Here is an 18202-nt window from a genome sequence, read left to right as displayed (position 1 = left end):
CTCCACCAAACCATCTCTACAAGAATTACTAAAAGGGCTGCTTTAAGGAAAGGAAGGAAAAGAGAGAGACGGAGAGGAACACAGGTACACAAATGGCAATGAATAAGTACCTTTCAATAGTAACCTTAAACGTAACTGGATTAAATGCACCCATTAAAAGACACAGAATAGCTGAATGGTTAAGAAAGCATGACCCACACATATGCTGCCTACAAGAGACCCACCTCAGGTCAAAAGACCATCATAGACTAAAAGTGAAAGGCTGGAAACAAATTTTCCAGGCAAATGGACAAGAAAAAAAAGCTGGGATAGCAATTCTAATATCAGACAAAATAGACTTCAAAAAAGGGGCCATAAAGAGAGTCCCAGAAGGTCACTTCACAATACTCAAGGGGAGAATCCACCAAGAAGGCATTAACATTGTAAATATATATGCACCCAACATAGGAGCACCCAAATATATAAAGAAATCCTATAGGACCTCAGGAAAGATATTGACAGCAACACAATTATAGTAGGGGATTTTAACACCCCACTGTCAAAAATGCACAGATCTAACAAACAAAATATCAACAAAGATATTGCAGCATTAAATGACACCCTAGATGAAATGGACCTAACTGATATATAGAGAGCCCTTCATCCCAAAGAAGCTAAATACACATTCTTTTCAAATGCACATGGGACAATTTTGAAAATAGACCACATGATAGGACACAAAATGAGTCTCAACAAATTCAGGAAAATTGAAATCATACCAAGCATTTTCTCTGATCACAAGGGACTGAAATTGGAAACTAACCCCACAGGAAAAAAACCTAAACACCCAAAATCATGGAGACTGAATGGTATGCTATTAAACAAAGAATGGGTCAAGATTGAAATTAGGGACAAAATCAAAAAGTTTCTGAAAACAAATGAAAAGGAACTCACAACAACCCAAAACTTATGAAGGCAGTCCTGAGAGGGAAGTTCATAGCAATACAGGCTTACCTAAAGAAAATAGAAACATTTCAAACAAACAAGCTAACCCTATGCCTGCAAGAACTGGAGGAACAACAACAAAGACAGTCCAGAGCAAGTAGAAGGAAGGAAATAACCAAGAGCAGAGCAGAATGAAATGACATAGAGACTAAAAGCACAATTCTAAGGATCAATGAATCCAGGAGTTGGTTTTTGGAAAAGATAAACAAAATAGACAAACCTTTAAGTAGGCTCATCAAGAGAAGAGAGAGGACCCAAATAAACACAATCAGGAATGAAAGAGGAGAGATTACAACTGATACCACAGAAATAGAAGGGATTGTAAGGAATTACTATGCAGAACTGTATACCAAGAAATTTGAAAACCTAGGTGAAATGGAAAAATTTCTAGAAAAATATAATCTTCCAAAACTCAATGAAAAAGGAGCAGAAAACCTGAACAGGCCAATAACAGAAGATGAAATTGAAGCAGTAATAAAAAACTCCTATCACACAAAAGCCCTGGACCAAATTGTTGCACAGGAGAATTCTACAAAGCCAGCATCATCCTAATTCCAAAGCGAGACAGAGACACAACAAGGAAGGAAAACTTCAGGCCAATATTGCTGATGAACATAGACACTAAAATCCTCAATGAAATATTGGCAAATCGCACCCAACAATACATCAAGAAGATCATACACCACAAATAAGTGGGATTCATCCCAGGTATGCAAGGATGGTTCAATATTCGCAAATCAGTAAATGTAATACATCACATAAATAAAAGCAAAGACAAAAACCACATGATCATATCAATACATGCGGAAAAAGCTTTTGATAAGGTACAACACCCATTTATCATAAAGGTACTCAGAAAAATGGGACTAGAGGGAGCATTCCTCAATATAATAAAGGCCATATATGAAAGACGTACAGCGAACATCATACGCAATGGGCAAAAACTAAAAGCTTTTCCACTAAGATCAGGAACAAGACAAGGTTGTCCACTTTCACCACTTCTATTCAATATACTATTGGAAGTTCTAGCCACAGCGATCAGACAAGAAAAGGAAATAAAAGGCATCCAAATCAGAAAGGAGGAAACAAAACTGGCATTGTTTGCAGATGACATGATAGTGTGCATGGAAAATCCTATAGCCTCTACCAAAAAACTGCTTGAACTAATAAAACTCGGCTTCTGAATTTGGCAAAACAGTGGGATACAAAGTCAATATCCAGAAATCAAAGGCATTTTTGTATACCAACAATGAAACAGCAGAAGCAGAAATCAAGAAAAAAATCCCATTCGATATAACAAAAACAAAAATAAAATATCTGGGAATAAATCTAACCAAGGAGTTAAAAGACCTGTATGCAGAAAACCACACAACACTGAAGAAAGAAATCAAGGAAGACACAAACAAATGGAAACATATATCATGTTCATGGATTGGAAGAATTAACAACATCAAAATGTCCATACTACCCAAAGCAATGTATAGATTCAATGCAATACCTATTAAAGTACCAATGGTATATTTCACAGACATAGAGCAAACACTTCAAAAATTTATATGAAACCATAAAAGACCAGGAACAGCAGCTGCAATTTTGAGAAAGAAGAACATAGTAGGAAGGATCACAATACATGATATCAAACTGTATTAAAAGGCCACTGTAATCAAAACAGCCTGGTACTGGCATAAGAAAAGGCACATAGACCAATGGAATAGAACAGAGAGCCCAGAAATAAACCCAACTCTCTACAGTCAATTAATATTCGACAAAGGGGGCAGTAACATAAAATGGAGTAAATATAGCCTCTTCAACAAATGGTGTTGGGAGAACTGGACAGCTACATGTAAAAAAATGAAACTCGAGCACCAACTTACACCATACACCAAAATAAATTCAAGGTGGATAAAAGACTTAAATATAAGCCGGGAAACCATTAAAGCCCTAGAGGAGAACATCGGTATCAAAATCTCAGATATTCCACACAGCAAGATTTTTACTGATATATCCCCTAGAGCAAGGGTCATAAAGGAAAGAATAAACAAATGGGATCTCATCAAAATTAAAAGCTTCTGCATGGCTAAGAAAACAGTATCAAGATAAAAAGAAAAGCAACTGTTTGGGAAAATATATTTGCTAATGAAACCTAAGACACAGGTTTAACCTCCAAAATATACAAAGAACTCACATGACTCCACTCAAAGTAGATGAGCAACCCAATTAAAAAATGGGCAAAGGACTTGAACAGACACTTCTCCAAGGAGGACATACAGAGGATCCAGAGACACATGAAAAGATGCTGGATATCACTAGCTATCAGAAAGATGCAAATTAAAACCACAATGAGATATCACTTTACACCAGTCAGAATGGCTATCATAAACAAATAAACAAACAACAAGTGCTGGAGAGCTTGTGGGGAAAAGGGGACCCTAGTTCACTGTTGGTGGAATTGCAGACTGGTACAACTACTATGGAAAACAGTACGGAATTTTCTAAGAAATCTAAAAATGGACATGCCCTTTGACCCAGCAATTTCACTGTTAGGAGTATATCCTAAGAACCCTGAAGCACCAATCCAATAGAACCTATGCACCCCGATGTTCATAGCAGCACAGTTTACGATGGCCAAGAGTTGGAAGCAACCTAGATGCCCATCGGTCAATGACTGGATCAAAAAACTATGGTACATTTACACAATGGAATTCTATGCTGCAGAAAGGAAGAAGGAGCTCCTACCCTTTGCAACATCATGGATGGAACTGGAAAGCATTATGCTGAGAGAAATAAGCCAGGCAGTGAAAGACAAATACCATATGCTATCACCATTAACAGGAATCTAAACAACAAAACAAACAAGCAAGCAAAGAATGACCAAAGACACTGAAATGGGGAACAGGTTGACAGTGTCCAGAGGGGAGAGGGGAGAGAATCACAGGGGAAAAGGGGAAGGATTCACATGAACAAGTATAAAAGACACATGAACAATAACTAAGGTAGGGGATGGAAATGGGAGGGAGGTGGGGAGCACTGGGGGGGTGGGAAATGTTGGGAATATAAGACAAAAAACTGTACTTGAACAAGAATTAAATTTAAAAAAAGAAAAATGACTGATTACAGAGCAGGTGTGGCAAAGGAGTAAGGTGAAAGGGAGATAAAAAGGGAGCATCTAAAGAAGAAGAAAAAAGAAGAAAGTGACTTCTAAATGTCAGGGGCCATGTAGGCATCAAGAAGAGAGAATTTAAAAGCTCTCTTATTTTAGTTTTTCATTTCAGGTCTTTGATCTGTCTGCAATTGATTGAGGTATAAAGTAAAAATCAAGATATACCACTTTCCAGACCAACAGCCAATCAGCTAAATGGATAGTTGATGTTTATAGTCTTCATAACTGTAACTTCATATAAGATCATGATACCTCTAGTATGAATCTTCCAGACTTGCTGTTTTTATTCAAGACCATTAGGGGTGTTCAATCTGTGGCCCACAGGCTGCACACAGCCCAGGATGGCTGTGAATGCAGCTAAGCACAATATCATAAATTCACTTAAAATATTATCTGACTTTTTTTGTGATTACGTGTCACAATGTATTTAGTGTGTGGCCCAAGACAACTCTTCTTCTTCCAGTGTGGCACAGAGATGCCAAAAGGTTGGACACCCCTGAGAGTATTTTTGGCTGTTTACATTTCCCTATGACTTTTAAAGTAAGCCCACCTAAAACCACGTGCCCGCCACCCCCCACACACACACCCATACTTGCACAAATTGTGCTGAGATTTTTAGTGGAATGGTTTTGAACCTATAAATTCACTTGGGGACAACTAACATTTTTATAACACCCAGTCTTTCAATATATGAACGATGTATACTGCCCCATCTGTTTAGGCCTTTTCCAATTTATCTCAACAATTTTTTTGTTTGTTTTTTAGTTTATATTATGGAGGTCTTGAACAGCTCTTGCTAGATTTATTCCTATGACTTTGATAATCTTTGATGCTATTTTTTAAAGGTTATCATTTCAATTTAATTTCTACTGGTATTGTTGGTTTGTTGTTGGTACTTACAGACATAGCAATACTATGCATATATGTAGACTAGTGTGATCTTGCTAAATTCACTTACAGTTCTAACAGTTTGTTTAGATTTTGTTTCATGTATGCATTCATAAATACCCTATTTTAATTTAACTACAACTAATCTTAAAATATTTCACAAATACTCAATACTGTGTATAAAGAATATACAACTGATGAAAATCAATGACTTCTCACATCCTCTCCAGAACGTGGGTATTTAGACTTCCCCTGTGCATCCATCATTCACCTAAACACATTCATTAGATATCTATCATGACCAGATTTAAGTTGCTACTAGTTCTGGAAATAGAATAATTAGTAAAATAAACGGTCTGCACCATCACAGAATTTATAGTCAAGTAAAGACAATTAAGTATGATAAAATTGTGATGGGGACATGTGGTGCTATGGAAGTACATGCATTTTGGCAGAGAGCAGGACAGAAAAGCTCCCTAACAGAAGAAATTGTTCAGCCAAGAAGAGAAAAAAGAAGTTATCCAGGTTAACAGGAATCCAAGAGCATTTTGGGCAGAGGAAATAGCATTGAAAACTTCAAGGTTACACAATCATACCATGCTAAAACAAAATTACATTCCCAATAAATAGTTTTGTTGTTTACCTGGGTGTATTAATTGGATATATGCTGCATTTATACCATATGTATTCCTGGCTACACAGGTAAATGGATATAGATAAAATTTACTTTTCACTTCTGAAATATTAAGCATTTTGATGAATGTATTTCTTTTTTTGGATGAAGGATTTTCCACTCTGTTCAAGAGGGAGAGAGAGTAAATAAAGTTATTTAAGTAAACTGCATTAACAACAAATAAGACACATGTGCATGGTTTATCTCTTAATTTGTTTCATAAATTGCACCAGAAGTAATCGCCAGTCCTTAAGAACATGTGCGACAATCAGGCTGCTAGCCACACTGATGGTAGATGTGATAGCCCTAGGGCCACTGTCAATAAAAGACTCGGCAGCAGAGAAACTGAATTAAAATCACCAGCTTTCAAGAAGAAAAATAGAGATATGTGCATTTAGGTCTCCATGGGGCACAGAGAAAAATATATGGAAAAACAGTAGAGTGGGCAGGTGTCAGAGGGTCGGAATGTAATGCTAAGGAGTCAGGAGTTTAATGCTAGAAAGCTTATAGGTAGCCTCTGGAGATTTGAGAAGTGGAGTGCATGATTCCTGACCCCATTTAATGAGTCTTTTTTAGAGTAGTTAAAAAATAGAATAACATGAAGGTTATTCAGGAAAATTGTTTCACTGGACTGTTGCAACATATATAACTAATTTAAGAGAAAGCCTTCTAAATGGTCCTGAATTTGCACCACAATGACATGTGTTTTTATCCTAAATATACAAGACCTCTTAAATTCTGTTTAGCTTTGCAAAACTCAGTGTGGGCAGCAAAGAGATAAGAACCAATCAACTGTCAACTAACTTTTGCTATTAGGTTAAACCATCAAAGTTATATAAAGTATAACATGCAATTTAGCACCAAAACTTCTCTATTGTAAGGTTGGCTTTCAGCATACTTACAGTCTATAGTCTTCCACAAGCACTGGATCATCATCAATCATTGACCCATTCCACTTCCAATAGACAATATCGGTGAACTGGCCAGTGACATTGCATATCAGTTGTAGCTGGGATCCTGCAAAGCAATGTATTTTTAATCATAGCATTAATTGATTTTATGTGATCTGTATTAACAAATTACTACTGAATAAAAATTTAAAATTATATGAAAACACAAAGAAAAAGAAAGATCACCCTTAAACCTACCACTCGGAAGTGACCACTATTAGTAACATTATTTATCTCATATCTTATCTTCTCTATGCACATATGCCCTTTTTAAAATGAGATATAATGTATACTATTTGTAATAATTATTGCATTGGGAATGCTGACTCATGCCATTAGCCCTTCAGGGCTGCTTAATATTCCACAATACAGACACAATGTGATTAATTATTGTCCCATTGCTAAATTGTTTGTAATTTTTCATTACTATGATTACTATTCCAATGAACATTCTTGTATGTCAATATTATACATATCCTTAAGTACTACTTTAAACGAAAATCTAGAAGTAGAATTCAGTTAAAAGTCGATACACATTTTAAAAGCTGACCACCCTTTCCCAAATGAGACTGCAAGCCCACATTGCGCCCAGCAGTGTGTGCAACTGCCATTGCCCTCCCCAACTCCCAGACCAGTCACTGCCAATTCAGAAAAGAAAAAAACTTCATTTAAATTTCACCTGCATTTCTTCAATTAATAGTGAATTGACAGGCTTTTCATAAGTTGAGTGTTCATTTGCCTTTAAGAACTGGTTATTATTCCTACTATCCATTAATCACATTCTCATGTTAAACTTACTGATGTGGCTGAGTTCTTTATTCATTACGGGTATTATTCTTTATCATACACAAAAACTACTCCAAAAATCCTTCAGCATTAGTCACTTTTATTTCATTTTTATTTATAATTATTTGGTACAGATATTTTAATTTTTTGTTTGGTCAAATGTATATGTTTATTTTATCTGTTTTTGCTATTTTTTTCTAAAATCTCTACTATCAAATCAGGTAAATATCTATGTACACTTTATTTGGAGCAAATAATACTTTCACTGTTGTACTGTTTTATAGTTTTAAGGGGGCAAGAGAATTTTAGCGGTTGCAATTGTTTGTGGCCCTTCAAACTATAGTACATCAATAGATAGACAATATTATCTGCGGTATTAACATGTAAAGAAGAAGACTAGGGAAAAATGCCTCTTTCAGCTCTCAAGGGGAACAATAACACACACAAAAAAGGGGAAATACTGCTCTAGATTATATTGGCCTATATTCAATTTTCAGTTTTCACATCTTTGTTAGTTTATAACTAAGAATGTCTTTATATTACCTTCCTATTGTTAGTTTATAACTAACAATGTCTCATACAATGGTTATTGTATAAACAACAATTCAGCTAAGTACAGAATCCACAGGTAACAAACTCTTATCTTCTAATCTCTGTCTTCATGTACTTACTATTACAGAAAATAATGCTGTATGCCAACTTGATTTTTGATCCTGATACAAAAATCTGTTTTTATGTTTATTTATTTTCTTCTTTATTGAATTTATTGAAGAGTGATAGGTTTCAAGTGTACAACTCAATGAAAAATCATCTGCACACTGTAATATGTGCCCATTGCCCCAGGCAAAGTCTCTCTCTGTCCCAATATATCCTCCCTTTACCCACCTCCATCTAGCTCTTGCCCCTTTCCCTCTGGTTATGACTACACTTAAATCTGTGTCTATGTGTTATATATATATATATATTTTTTGCTTTAAGCAAAAAATCCCTTCATTTTTTTTCATCCAGTCCCTCCAATCTCCTCCCCTCTGACAGCTGTCAATCTGTTCCATGTATCCTTGCCTTTGTTTCTATTCTATTCATCAGCTTATTTTCTTCATTAGATTCTACATATAAGCGAGATTTTATGGTAGTATCTGTCTTTCTCTGACTGGTTTATTTCAGTTAGCATAATAAAGCATAATAATATCCACATCTACTCATGCTGTCATAAAAGGTGAGATTTCCCTTTTTTTTTTTGCAATCCATTAATACTCCATTGTGCAAATATACCAAAGGATTTTATCCATTCATACACGGGTAGACACTTGCGCTGTTTCCAGATATTGGCTATTGTAAATAACACTGTGATGAATATGGGGGTGCAAATATTATTTCAAATTACAGTTTTGGGTTTCTTTATATATGTATTCTCAGAAGTGGGACAGCTGGGTCAAAAGGTAGTTCCATTTTTTTTTTTGTTTTTGTCTTTATCTTCTAAAGATTTTGTTTATTTATTTTTAGAGAGGAGAAGGAAGAGGAGAGAAACATAAATGTACGGATGTCTCTCATGCGCCCCCTACTGGGGACCTGGCCCACAACCCAGGCACGTGCCCAGACTGAAATCAAACCCATGACTTTTCCGTTCACAGGCTGGCACTCAATCTACTGAGCTACACCAACCAGGGCCCATTTTTAATTTTTTGATGAAACTCCATACTGTTTACAGAGTAGCTGTACCAGTCTATGTTCCCATCAACAATGCAAAAGATCCTCTTTTCTCCACATCCTCACCAGCACCTGTTTGTTGATTTGATGGTTGCCATTTTAACAGGTATAAGGTAATAGCTCATGGCAGTTTTAATTTGCATCTCTCACATGATTAGTGATGCTGATGATTTTCTCATATGTCTATTCGTCATCCCTATGTCCTCTTTGGAGAAGTATCTATTCCGGTCTTTTGCCCATTTGTAACTGGGTGTTAGTCTTTCTGGTGTTGAGCTGCATAAGTTATTTCTATATCTTAGAGAAATTAACCCCTTATCAGGCATATCATTGACAAATATGTTCTCCCCTTCAGTGGGTTGCCTTTTCATTTTGTTGATTATTTCTTTTGCAGTTCAAAAGCTATTTATTTTCATGTAGTCCCACTTGTTTAATTTCTTCCTTTGTTTTCTTTGCCCAAGGAGGTATATAGGCAAAAATATTTCTAGAAGAAATGTTTGAGGTTTTTTTTTAATCCTCACCTGATGATATGTTTATTGATTTTAGAGAGGGAGGGGAGAAGGGAGGGGCTAGCAAGAGAGACAGAGAGACAGGGCAGGGGGGAGAGATGTGAGAGAGAAATACTGATCAGTTACCTCCACACACATTCAAATGGGGATCAAACCTGCAACCTAAGTATGTGCCTTGACTGGGGAATGAACCCACAACCTTTTGGTGTATGGGACAACACTCTAACCAACTGAGACACCTGACCTGGGCAGATGTCTGACCTGAAGCATGTTTTCTTCTAGGATTTTTATGGTTTTACTATTTGTATAAATGTCTTTCATCAATTGAATTTATTCTTGTGAATTTTGTATGTTGGTGGTCTAGTTTCTCTCTCTCTTTTTTGTATGTTCCTGTCTAATCTTCCCAACACCATTTACTGAAGTAGCTGTCTTGACTCCATTTTATGCTCTTGCCTCCTTTGTCAAATATGAATTGACCATAAAGGTGTGGGTTTATTTGTGTGCTCTCTGTTCTATTCACTGATCTATATGCCTGTTCTTATGCCAGTACCAGGCTGTTTCAATTCAATGGCCTTGCAGGATAGCTTGTTATTAGATAATATGATACCTCCAACTTTGTTCTTATTTTTCAAGATTGTTGAAAACTGATTTGAGATAAAATTGATGTATTTATTTGTATGTACTCAGATTAAATCTAAAATATCATTTGTGATAAAACAGTTCCAAGTTTCAAGTTCATTTCTGGCAATTTTTTTTGCATTTGGCCAAACTAATGAAGTTGACACAAAATATTCTGCAGCTCTTTTCTATTTTGTCTTCTTATTGGACTTCTCCATTTTTCCCTTATCCTCTTCAAAAAAATACTCTTCATTCACATCTAAGCCATCTTCACTTTCTTTACTAGAAATATCTTGCTCAGTATCCAAATCCTCTGAACAAACTTCCACAAAATATTCATCTTCTAAATCACTTTCATTTTCACATTCAATGCTATCATTCTCATCATCAGACTCAAACAGAATTTTCTGAAGTTCAACATCTCTTGGACTATTGAATTGACATATTTTTCCAGCCATTTTCAATGGTAAGTGAAAAAAAATGCTGACTTCAAAGTTCGTGAATAAAACTACACTAATACTGACTTCAGAGTTTGAGGTCTCTCAGATACAATTTCCTATCGAATATCACATACCCTTATGAAACACGTGTTATAACCAAACTGATGGCTTAAAGGTATGGTGTAACATTAGTCACAAATACACAGCTAGTCATGACCTTGAGTCTATACACCTGATATATGTAACAATATTTTTAAAAAGACTTTGTATCCCTCAGATCAGCTGCAACCACTGCATGGTTAAGGTTATTATTGGTAGGTACTTATTGCCATTTTATTCTTTGTACATATGCTCCTCTCCCTCTCTATTTCTTCTTCTTCTTAAAGTAATCTCTTTAACATTTTTTGCAATTTTTGTTTGGTGGTAATGAACCCCTTTAACCCTTTCTTTTGTTTGGTCTGGTAAGCTCTTCGTTTTGCCATCAATTTTAAATGATAACTTGCTGGGTAAAATAGTTTTAGTTGTAGGTCCTTGCTTTTCAACACTTTGAACATTTCATGCCAATCCCTTCTGGCCTTAAGTGTTTCTGTTGAGAAATCAGCTGACAGCTTTATGGGAACTCCCAGGCAGGTTTTAAGATTCTTTGTTCTTTAAGCTTTGCCATTTTAAGTATGATGTGTCTTAGTGTGTGCCTCATTGAGTTTTTCTTGATTGGGGCTCTCTGTGCTTCCTGAATGTGGGTGAGTTTTTCCTTTATTAGGTTAGGAAGTTCTCAGATGTTACTTTTTAAAACAAGTTCCCTATCCCTTCCTCACTCTCTTATCCTTGAGGTACCCCTATGATGCAGAGTTGTTATGCCTGATGCTGTCCCAGAGGCTCCTTAGACTTCCCTCATTTTTTTAAAAATTTTCTGGTCTTTTAGATGCTCTGCTTGGATGTTTAATGTAATCTTGTCCTCTAAATCACCGATTCAATACTCTGATGGACCTCATGTAACCTGCTGTAGATTCCTTCTAGTCTATTCTTCATTTCAGATATTGTATTCTTCATTTCTGTCTGGTTCATTTTTTGTGGTTTCTATGTTCTTTTTAATGCTAACTATCTCTTTATTCAAGTTCTCACTGAGATCACCCATTCTTCCCCTAACGCTCTTGAACATGCTTATAAACATTGTTTTAAATTCTGCATCTGGTATTTTAGGTGCTTCCATGTCATTTATTTCTTTTTCTGAGGGATTTCTCAGATTCTTTAGTTTGGGGCACATTTCTTTTTACACCATTTGTCTGCACTTTGTTTGTCTCTGTGTATTAGGTAGACCTGCTGAGTCCCCAGCTTATATAAGAGCTTTCTGAAATAGGCACCTATGGGTCACAGTGGTGCCATCTTCTACATCACCTAAGTTAGCCCTGGTGCTTTGGTTTGGGGGTCCTGATGTGGGGTTGAGACCCCATGCAACCTCAGGGGGAACTTTTACAGCTTCTCAGCTGCCACGCCTGGATAGAGGGGCCAGCCCTCGCTGCATCTCCCCCTGTATCAGTCTCTATGTAACTTCTGTCAATCCTTGGATATAATACTCCTGTTCAGCTGTCTTTCAGTTGGTCACTCAGGTTGATTGCTCTGTAATTTAGCTATAAATCTCATTTGGCTCTGGGAACAAGTGTGTAGCTTCCACTTACTTCATCAATATCTCAGATCTCTCTGTTTTTATGTTTAGACCAGTGGTTTCTAATAGAACTTTCAGTGATAGTGAAAATGTCTGTATTTGTGTTAATACTACAGTCACTAGTCACCCATATCTATTAAGCTCTTGACTGAGACACTAATTTAATTTAAATTTATGTATACATAACCACATGTGGCTAGTGGCTATTGCATTGTACAGTGTAGGTCTAATACTTATAAGATTTCTTCATTTCTTCATTGTATTCTTGAAATAAAAAATGTTCACTAATTTGAAAAAGATAGAATGACTATCTTTTTGACTTCTAGTCTTACTCTTCTGCCTAAAAGCTTAACACCCTGGGCATAAGAAATTCATTGTGCACCAAATAAATTACATTTTTCATTCCTAGGTCGGTTGAAATTGGCCTTTGGCTGGTGTTGTCATAGGTAATAGGTTTCCACAGAAAAGCAAGGATGGGCAAATCAGACTTGGTTAGAAGCAAGAAATCCAAAGAAACATTTAACATACAATCTATGCCACCTTCTTTCTAAATATAGAGCTATCCAGTAAACAACTTAAGTTTACTATTGTGTGTAGTAAAGGTACAATTTATCTTAATCTTGAATTCAAAATAATTATTTCAGCACATCCTAATTTGAGGCCACTTACCCAAGACGACTTCCATCGTCTCATTAACTGGACTCACAATCACAGGCCTCATGGGCCTATTTTCCTCTGAAAGAAAAACATCACAGGGTTTCTCAGTCTCATATACATTAGAATCTCAAGAGACAACAACACTTGGCTAAATATACCGAAACATACTATACAGCATCCTGCCAGATATTCCCTTAAGTGCCTGAAGCACTTATGGCAGGAGACAGAAGAGGTGAAGGAAGGAGGCTAACATGAAGGCCATAGCGAAACTGTGAGTACCCACTAAAAGGCCTGCACCGTTCTGAACCCATGGAGTTTGGTGCTACAAAAAAAACCACACATGACACCAGGGCTTGAGGCTCCAGAGAAGTGCCTCTCTTAAAGTGAATCCAGGAATATGAGCAGTCATGGAAAGGTACTTCCATTGGTGAAGCATTATTCCCCAATAATGCTTCACCAATGGAAGAAAGGCCATCCAATGCTGGATCTGCTTATATTCAGTGCCTTTAAAAATGACCCATGAGTAGAATGTCAAGAAATTTCACATAATTTATTAAAACAGACATAAAAATATTAAGTAGCTCCAGCAAGTAATCTGGCTTTTATTTATAAGAACCTTGGCTTCAAGGGGTAGCCTGTGGCCAACCTTGGAAAACTATGAACTTGAATATAAGGTATCCCCCCAAAAAAGTAAGCTACATCAAGGCAGGATATTGTCTTTTTTGTTTGCTAATATATACCTAGAACAGTGATTGGCACATAGTAGATGCTCAGTAAATAATTTTGAATCTGCCTTTAGAAAAAAATAAAAAATGATCTCACCCCTGATTAAGTATATTATTTCTATATAAGGGATCCAAAAAGGACATGAAGAATATATCTGCTGGTCTAGTTACTAGATAAATAGATGGCTGGATAGATAGATAGATAGATAGATAGATAGACAGACACATAGATAGATAGATCAATCTCAGGAAAAACAAACCAGAGCTAGACAATGACCAGAGAGAAGCTGCTAAAAACTCAAGATGGTTGTGACTATTGAAAATTACAAGTCACTAATGCTTGTAGGAATTAATTCTGATTCAATAATATAAACTTTGAAAAAAATAAATTACTATTGAATTTAGATAGCTCAGCTATATGTAGGGTGATCATGTTCTGGGTGACCTGTGATATTCCCTATTTATGCCTGTTGTCCCAGCATATTATTAATAAAAACATCTTTAACTTTCAAACTCCTGGTTGGAGTAACTCTTTGTATATTGGAGAAAGCTTAAAGCTCTGATATTTACAGTAAGAGCAAGCATTCTTTCATCCCCAGATAACTGGTCAGAGTGTAATTCGTTGTAAAATAGTTTTTAATATGAAGGATGGTTAATAGAGAATTGAAAGCCTCATGAAATTAACAAGAATCATCACCATGAACCTATTTATTGCTCATCTGTCCTGCATCAAATACATGACCACGTAATTGATCTCTAATCTTCCCAACAACCTGGGAAGGATGTATCATCTTCACACAGAGGAGGAGGCAGGCTTAGAGAGGTAAAGTAATTGGGCTAACAGGGAACTAACACCAGGGAGATTATGGGGGTGTAACTTATTCCAAAGTCCATTAGCATCCTCATCATCATGCAAATGATCATCATTGCCAGACAGTCAGAATACCCAGGGGAAGGAGCCCAGAACTGTCCCTTATACACCAGTCAGAATCAGCCTGAGTTCTCAGGAAGAATCATCTTTAGCCATCCCAAAGAACAAGCCTCCTAGTTCAATTGGAAAATGCAGCTCATGCTGTTTGTTTAATTAACTCTGCAATTGAAGCAGGAATGAAAGCCATTTACATAGTATTTAACAACAGATTAAGACCATGTGACCTTTGGTGGCAAGTCATCAAGATTCTCATGGATTTAGTTCCTCCATGGACAATGAAGGTAATAGTAGAATTGTGGTCTCGAGGCTTTCCCAGAAGTAAACTCCTAGGAGTGAAATTATGACTCACCTAGAGTTAGAAGTTCTATAACCCGGGAGATGCGATATTGCTTTCCCAAATGTGTGTAGGATGCAAAACAAGTATAGTTCCCTTTATGCGCTTCAGTCACATTCATGATAATGAGCTTACTTGATTCACCAATAAAATTCATATTGTCAAGAAGTAGAGGTTTGCAATCCTAGATAGAGGCATAGGATGGAAGTATTGAAAACCAATTAACAACTTACTCAAGTCAGCCAGGAAAAAAAAATTTTTTTTTCATATCAGCAAACGTTTTCTAGATATATAATATATACATTATATTTTATACAAATTTATTTATATATGAAAATATACATATATATGAAAAGAAAGTTTCCTTGTATACAAGTTTTAATATTGTATTTTTTATGGCAAAAAGCATAATATTCCTAGGATATTAATTGTTAGGCCTATGAGCCTTGCATTTTGAAAACAAATATTTATTTGTCAATTAAAAAAACACATTTAAGGAAGGAATGCTCAAACTATAGTTTCTCTGCAATGCTGTATTTCCTTTCTTCACTGATGCTATTTATTTTGTGTTTCTTACCCTACACAGGATAATTCTCCAAGTAGGCTCCAAACACTAGGGAGAGCAAAGGTATCCAAACATAATGTGTTCTCTATATAGTGCTAGTCAATCACTTTTAAGACAGTTACATAAACTACTAACTTATTTAAGGACCACAAGATATTTTAAATAAAACACAAAATAATACATTTTGTCATAAACAGTTATCTCTTGAAAACCATAAATTAATACTGTCTTATCTTTAAACTTCTTTTATTCCTACTATACTATTCTCAACTGTATCTAATTAAATAAAAATAAAAGAAAGTAAGATTTTAGTTAAGTTGCAAATTAAATAGATATAGTCTTACAACTTTTAAAAATGTTCCTATTAAATTTTACCCCTAAAAAGCAAACAATGCGCCAAGTGAAAAGTACTTTTCAGTTACAACATATTATCTACAACAGAAAGCTATTTTACTTGCTGGAAAAGTAAAATACCATATTTAATATGTTACCTTATACCACTGTATTTTTGGTAACTCATTGTTTTCATCTTTAAAATAATCCAAATAAGGACACACAAGTTGTCCATCTCCTGCAATAGGCAGTTTTTGTGTAAATATAGCTTGTGCACTGTAACACAAGTTAGGTTCACGTTGTACAAACTTTGCAGTTATTTCAATCTTGAGGCAGTAAGTTGAATTTCTAAAGTAAATCAAAATAGGTCAATTAAGCATTATTAAAGGATTTTTCTGTCTTAACAATTATAGGTATGTAGAACACATGTTTTTAATACATTAATTACTTTCTTACCTTACCGCACAATAGTAATGTCCTGAATCCTCTACCTTAGCTGGAACAAACCAAAGTTTATCTTTGTGCTGATGAATCCTGGAGTCTCTTTCTGTAGATATAGATGTCTTGCTGTCATTTTTATACCAATGTATAGTTCCTTTGTTTTCATTTGGATTAAGAGGACATGAACGGACATCTATGTCATATGCAGAAGAAGCTAAAATTATTTTATCTTTACGTTTCTCACATTTACCTTTAAAAGGGAGAAAAAAACAATTTCTGTGTGAAATCTGACAGTGTTTCTTAACATAATATCTACATATAAACATTAATAATTCAGTATATAAGTTCCTATTAAATATGAGTTTTAGCAGCCATATTATTTGCATTATTTTGGAAGTATGAAAGGTTAATATTCAAATCTAGTTGTGTTATATACTATGTGAGCGTCCTTGAACAAGTTATTTAACCTCTTATCCCCTCCTAATCATCTAAACATTGACAAAAATGTATCAGGTGAGAGATCTACTTGGGTACAAGATGGAGTATCAGGGACTGCATTTACCCTACCATCTGAACAACTGAAAAATAGAGAAAATCCATAAAACAATGTTCAAGATTTTGAACAGCAGGAAACAAAGGACAGGAATATCAGAAAGGTAAGAAGCAAAGGAGGTGAGTCCTATAATATTCTCAAATTACTGCCTAGAGAGATTCAAGACCATAGTACTGTGAGGAGGCAATGTAGGCAAAGTCTGTTGTTCTCTGAGTTGAGCAAATGGAGCTGGAAATTCAGGTAAATCAAAAGTTCACAGGGCAGAGTGCCAAATACATTAGCCGTGCATAGAGACAGACAGACAGAAAGAAGGAGAGGGAGAAAAAGGAAACAAGTGTTTTGGAGATCAACAGAGAATCTCCCTCAAGTTTTCAGCTGGGTATTGATTAGTGTTAGGATATAAGAAAAACTACCCAAGGTCAGAGTGAGAACTGCCATAAGGATTAGAGAGCACACAATTCTGGAAATATTTGTGTTGATAACTAGAATGGAAATCCTCATTAATCATGGGGCATCAGGTAGAATACCCAGAGGGATTTGACTTAGTAAGTGGGGAAAATTAGGGCTAGAATACCTTTTTCTGAATATGACTAATAAAATTTAAAAGCAAGACCTGAAAAGATCAACTACGTTCAAGTAACAAACCTGTGACAAAACAAATCAAGAACATTTTTAGTAATACAAAAATATCCAGCACCCAACATAGTAAAAATCACAATGTCTGGCATCTAATCAAAAATTACTAGGCACGCAAAAAATTAATATAACTAATAATGAGGAGAAAATAATCAATACTGACTCAGAAAAAGACAGAGATGATAGAATAAATGGAAAAATTAAAAGTTATTACTATTGCATTTTACTTGATCAATATACTAGATCATACATGTTGAGAAGAGACATGAGAGCTTTAAAAAAAACATAAATAAAATTTCCAGAGATGAAAACTACAATGTTGGCTTAAAAAATAACACAGGATCTGATTAATGGCAGATCTGACACTGCAGAAGAAAAGATAAGTGAACTTTAAGACATGGCATTAGGAACTATTCAAAATTAAACACAGTGAGAAAATAACATAACAAAATTAACAGGGCACTAGTTAGCTGCAGGACAACTTCAATACATTTAATAGCAATTCCTGAAGAAGAAAGGTGAGTGAATCAGAAAAAAAATATTTTAAGACCTATGTGTTCAAATTTTTCAAGATTTTTGTGAAAATGAGGAACTTACAAATGCCAAAATCACAATGAACCCCAAGCAAAAGAACCATGAAGAAAAGTCTACC

At 35.5% G+C, this 18202-nt stretch overlaps 1 protein-coding gene across 6 annotated transcripts in view; it reads right to left on the bottom strand.

Moving 5' to 3' along the window:
• Positions 1–18202, bottom strand: part of IL1R1 (interleukin 1 receptor type 1) — a 56514-nt gene that overhangs the window by 5685 nt on the left and 32627 nt on the right. For all 6 annotated transcript variants that reach the window (XM_037057335.1, XM_037057337.1, XM_037057339.1 and 3 more), the window contains 6 exons: positions 16377–16611; positions 16079–16268; positions 15038–15206; positions 13045–13110; positions 6608–6722; positions 5676–5827 (listed from right to left, as the gene is read on the bottom strand). In XM_037057335.1, the coding sequence (XP_036913230.1) occupies positions 5676–5827; positions 6608–6722; positions 13045–13110; positions 15038–15206; positions 16079–16268; positions 16377–16611 (927 nt within the window). The remainder of the gene's footprint in view (positions 1–5675; positions 5828–6607; positions 6723–13044; positions 13111–15037; positions 15207–16078; positions 16269–16376; positions 16612–18202) is intronic.

This window comes from Sturnira hondurensis, unplaced genomic scaffold, assembly GCF_014824575.4.
Source record: "Sturnira hondurensis isolate 20B ecotype Veracruz unplaced genomic scaffold, ASM1482457v3 Scaffold0009664, whole genome shotgun sequence".
In the NCBI taxonomy this organism is placed as follows: Eukaryota; Metazoa; Chordata; class Mammalia; order Chiroptera; family Phyllostomidae; genus Sturnira; species Sturnira hondurensis.
The sequence above is the reverse complement of the archived record's forward strand: the minus strand, read 5'-3'. Positions and strand labels throughout refer to the sequence as shown.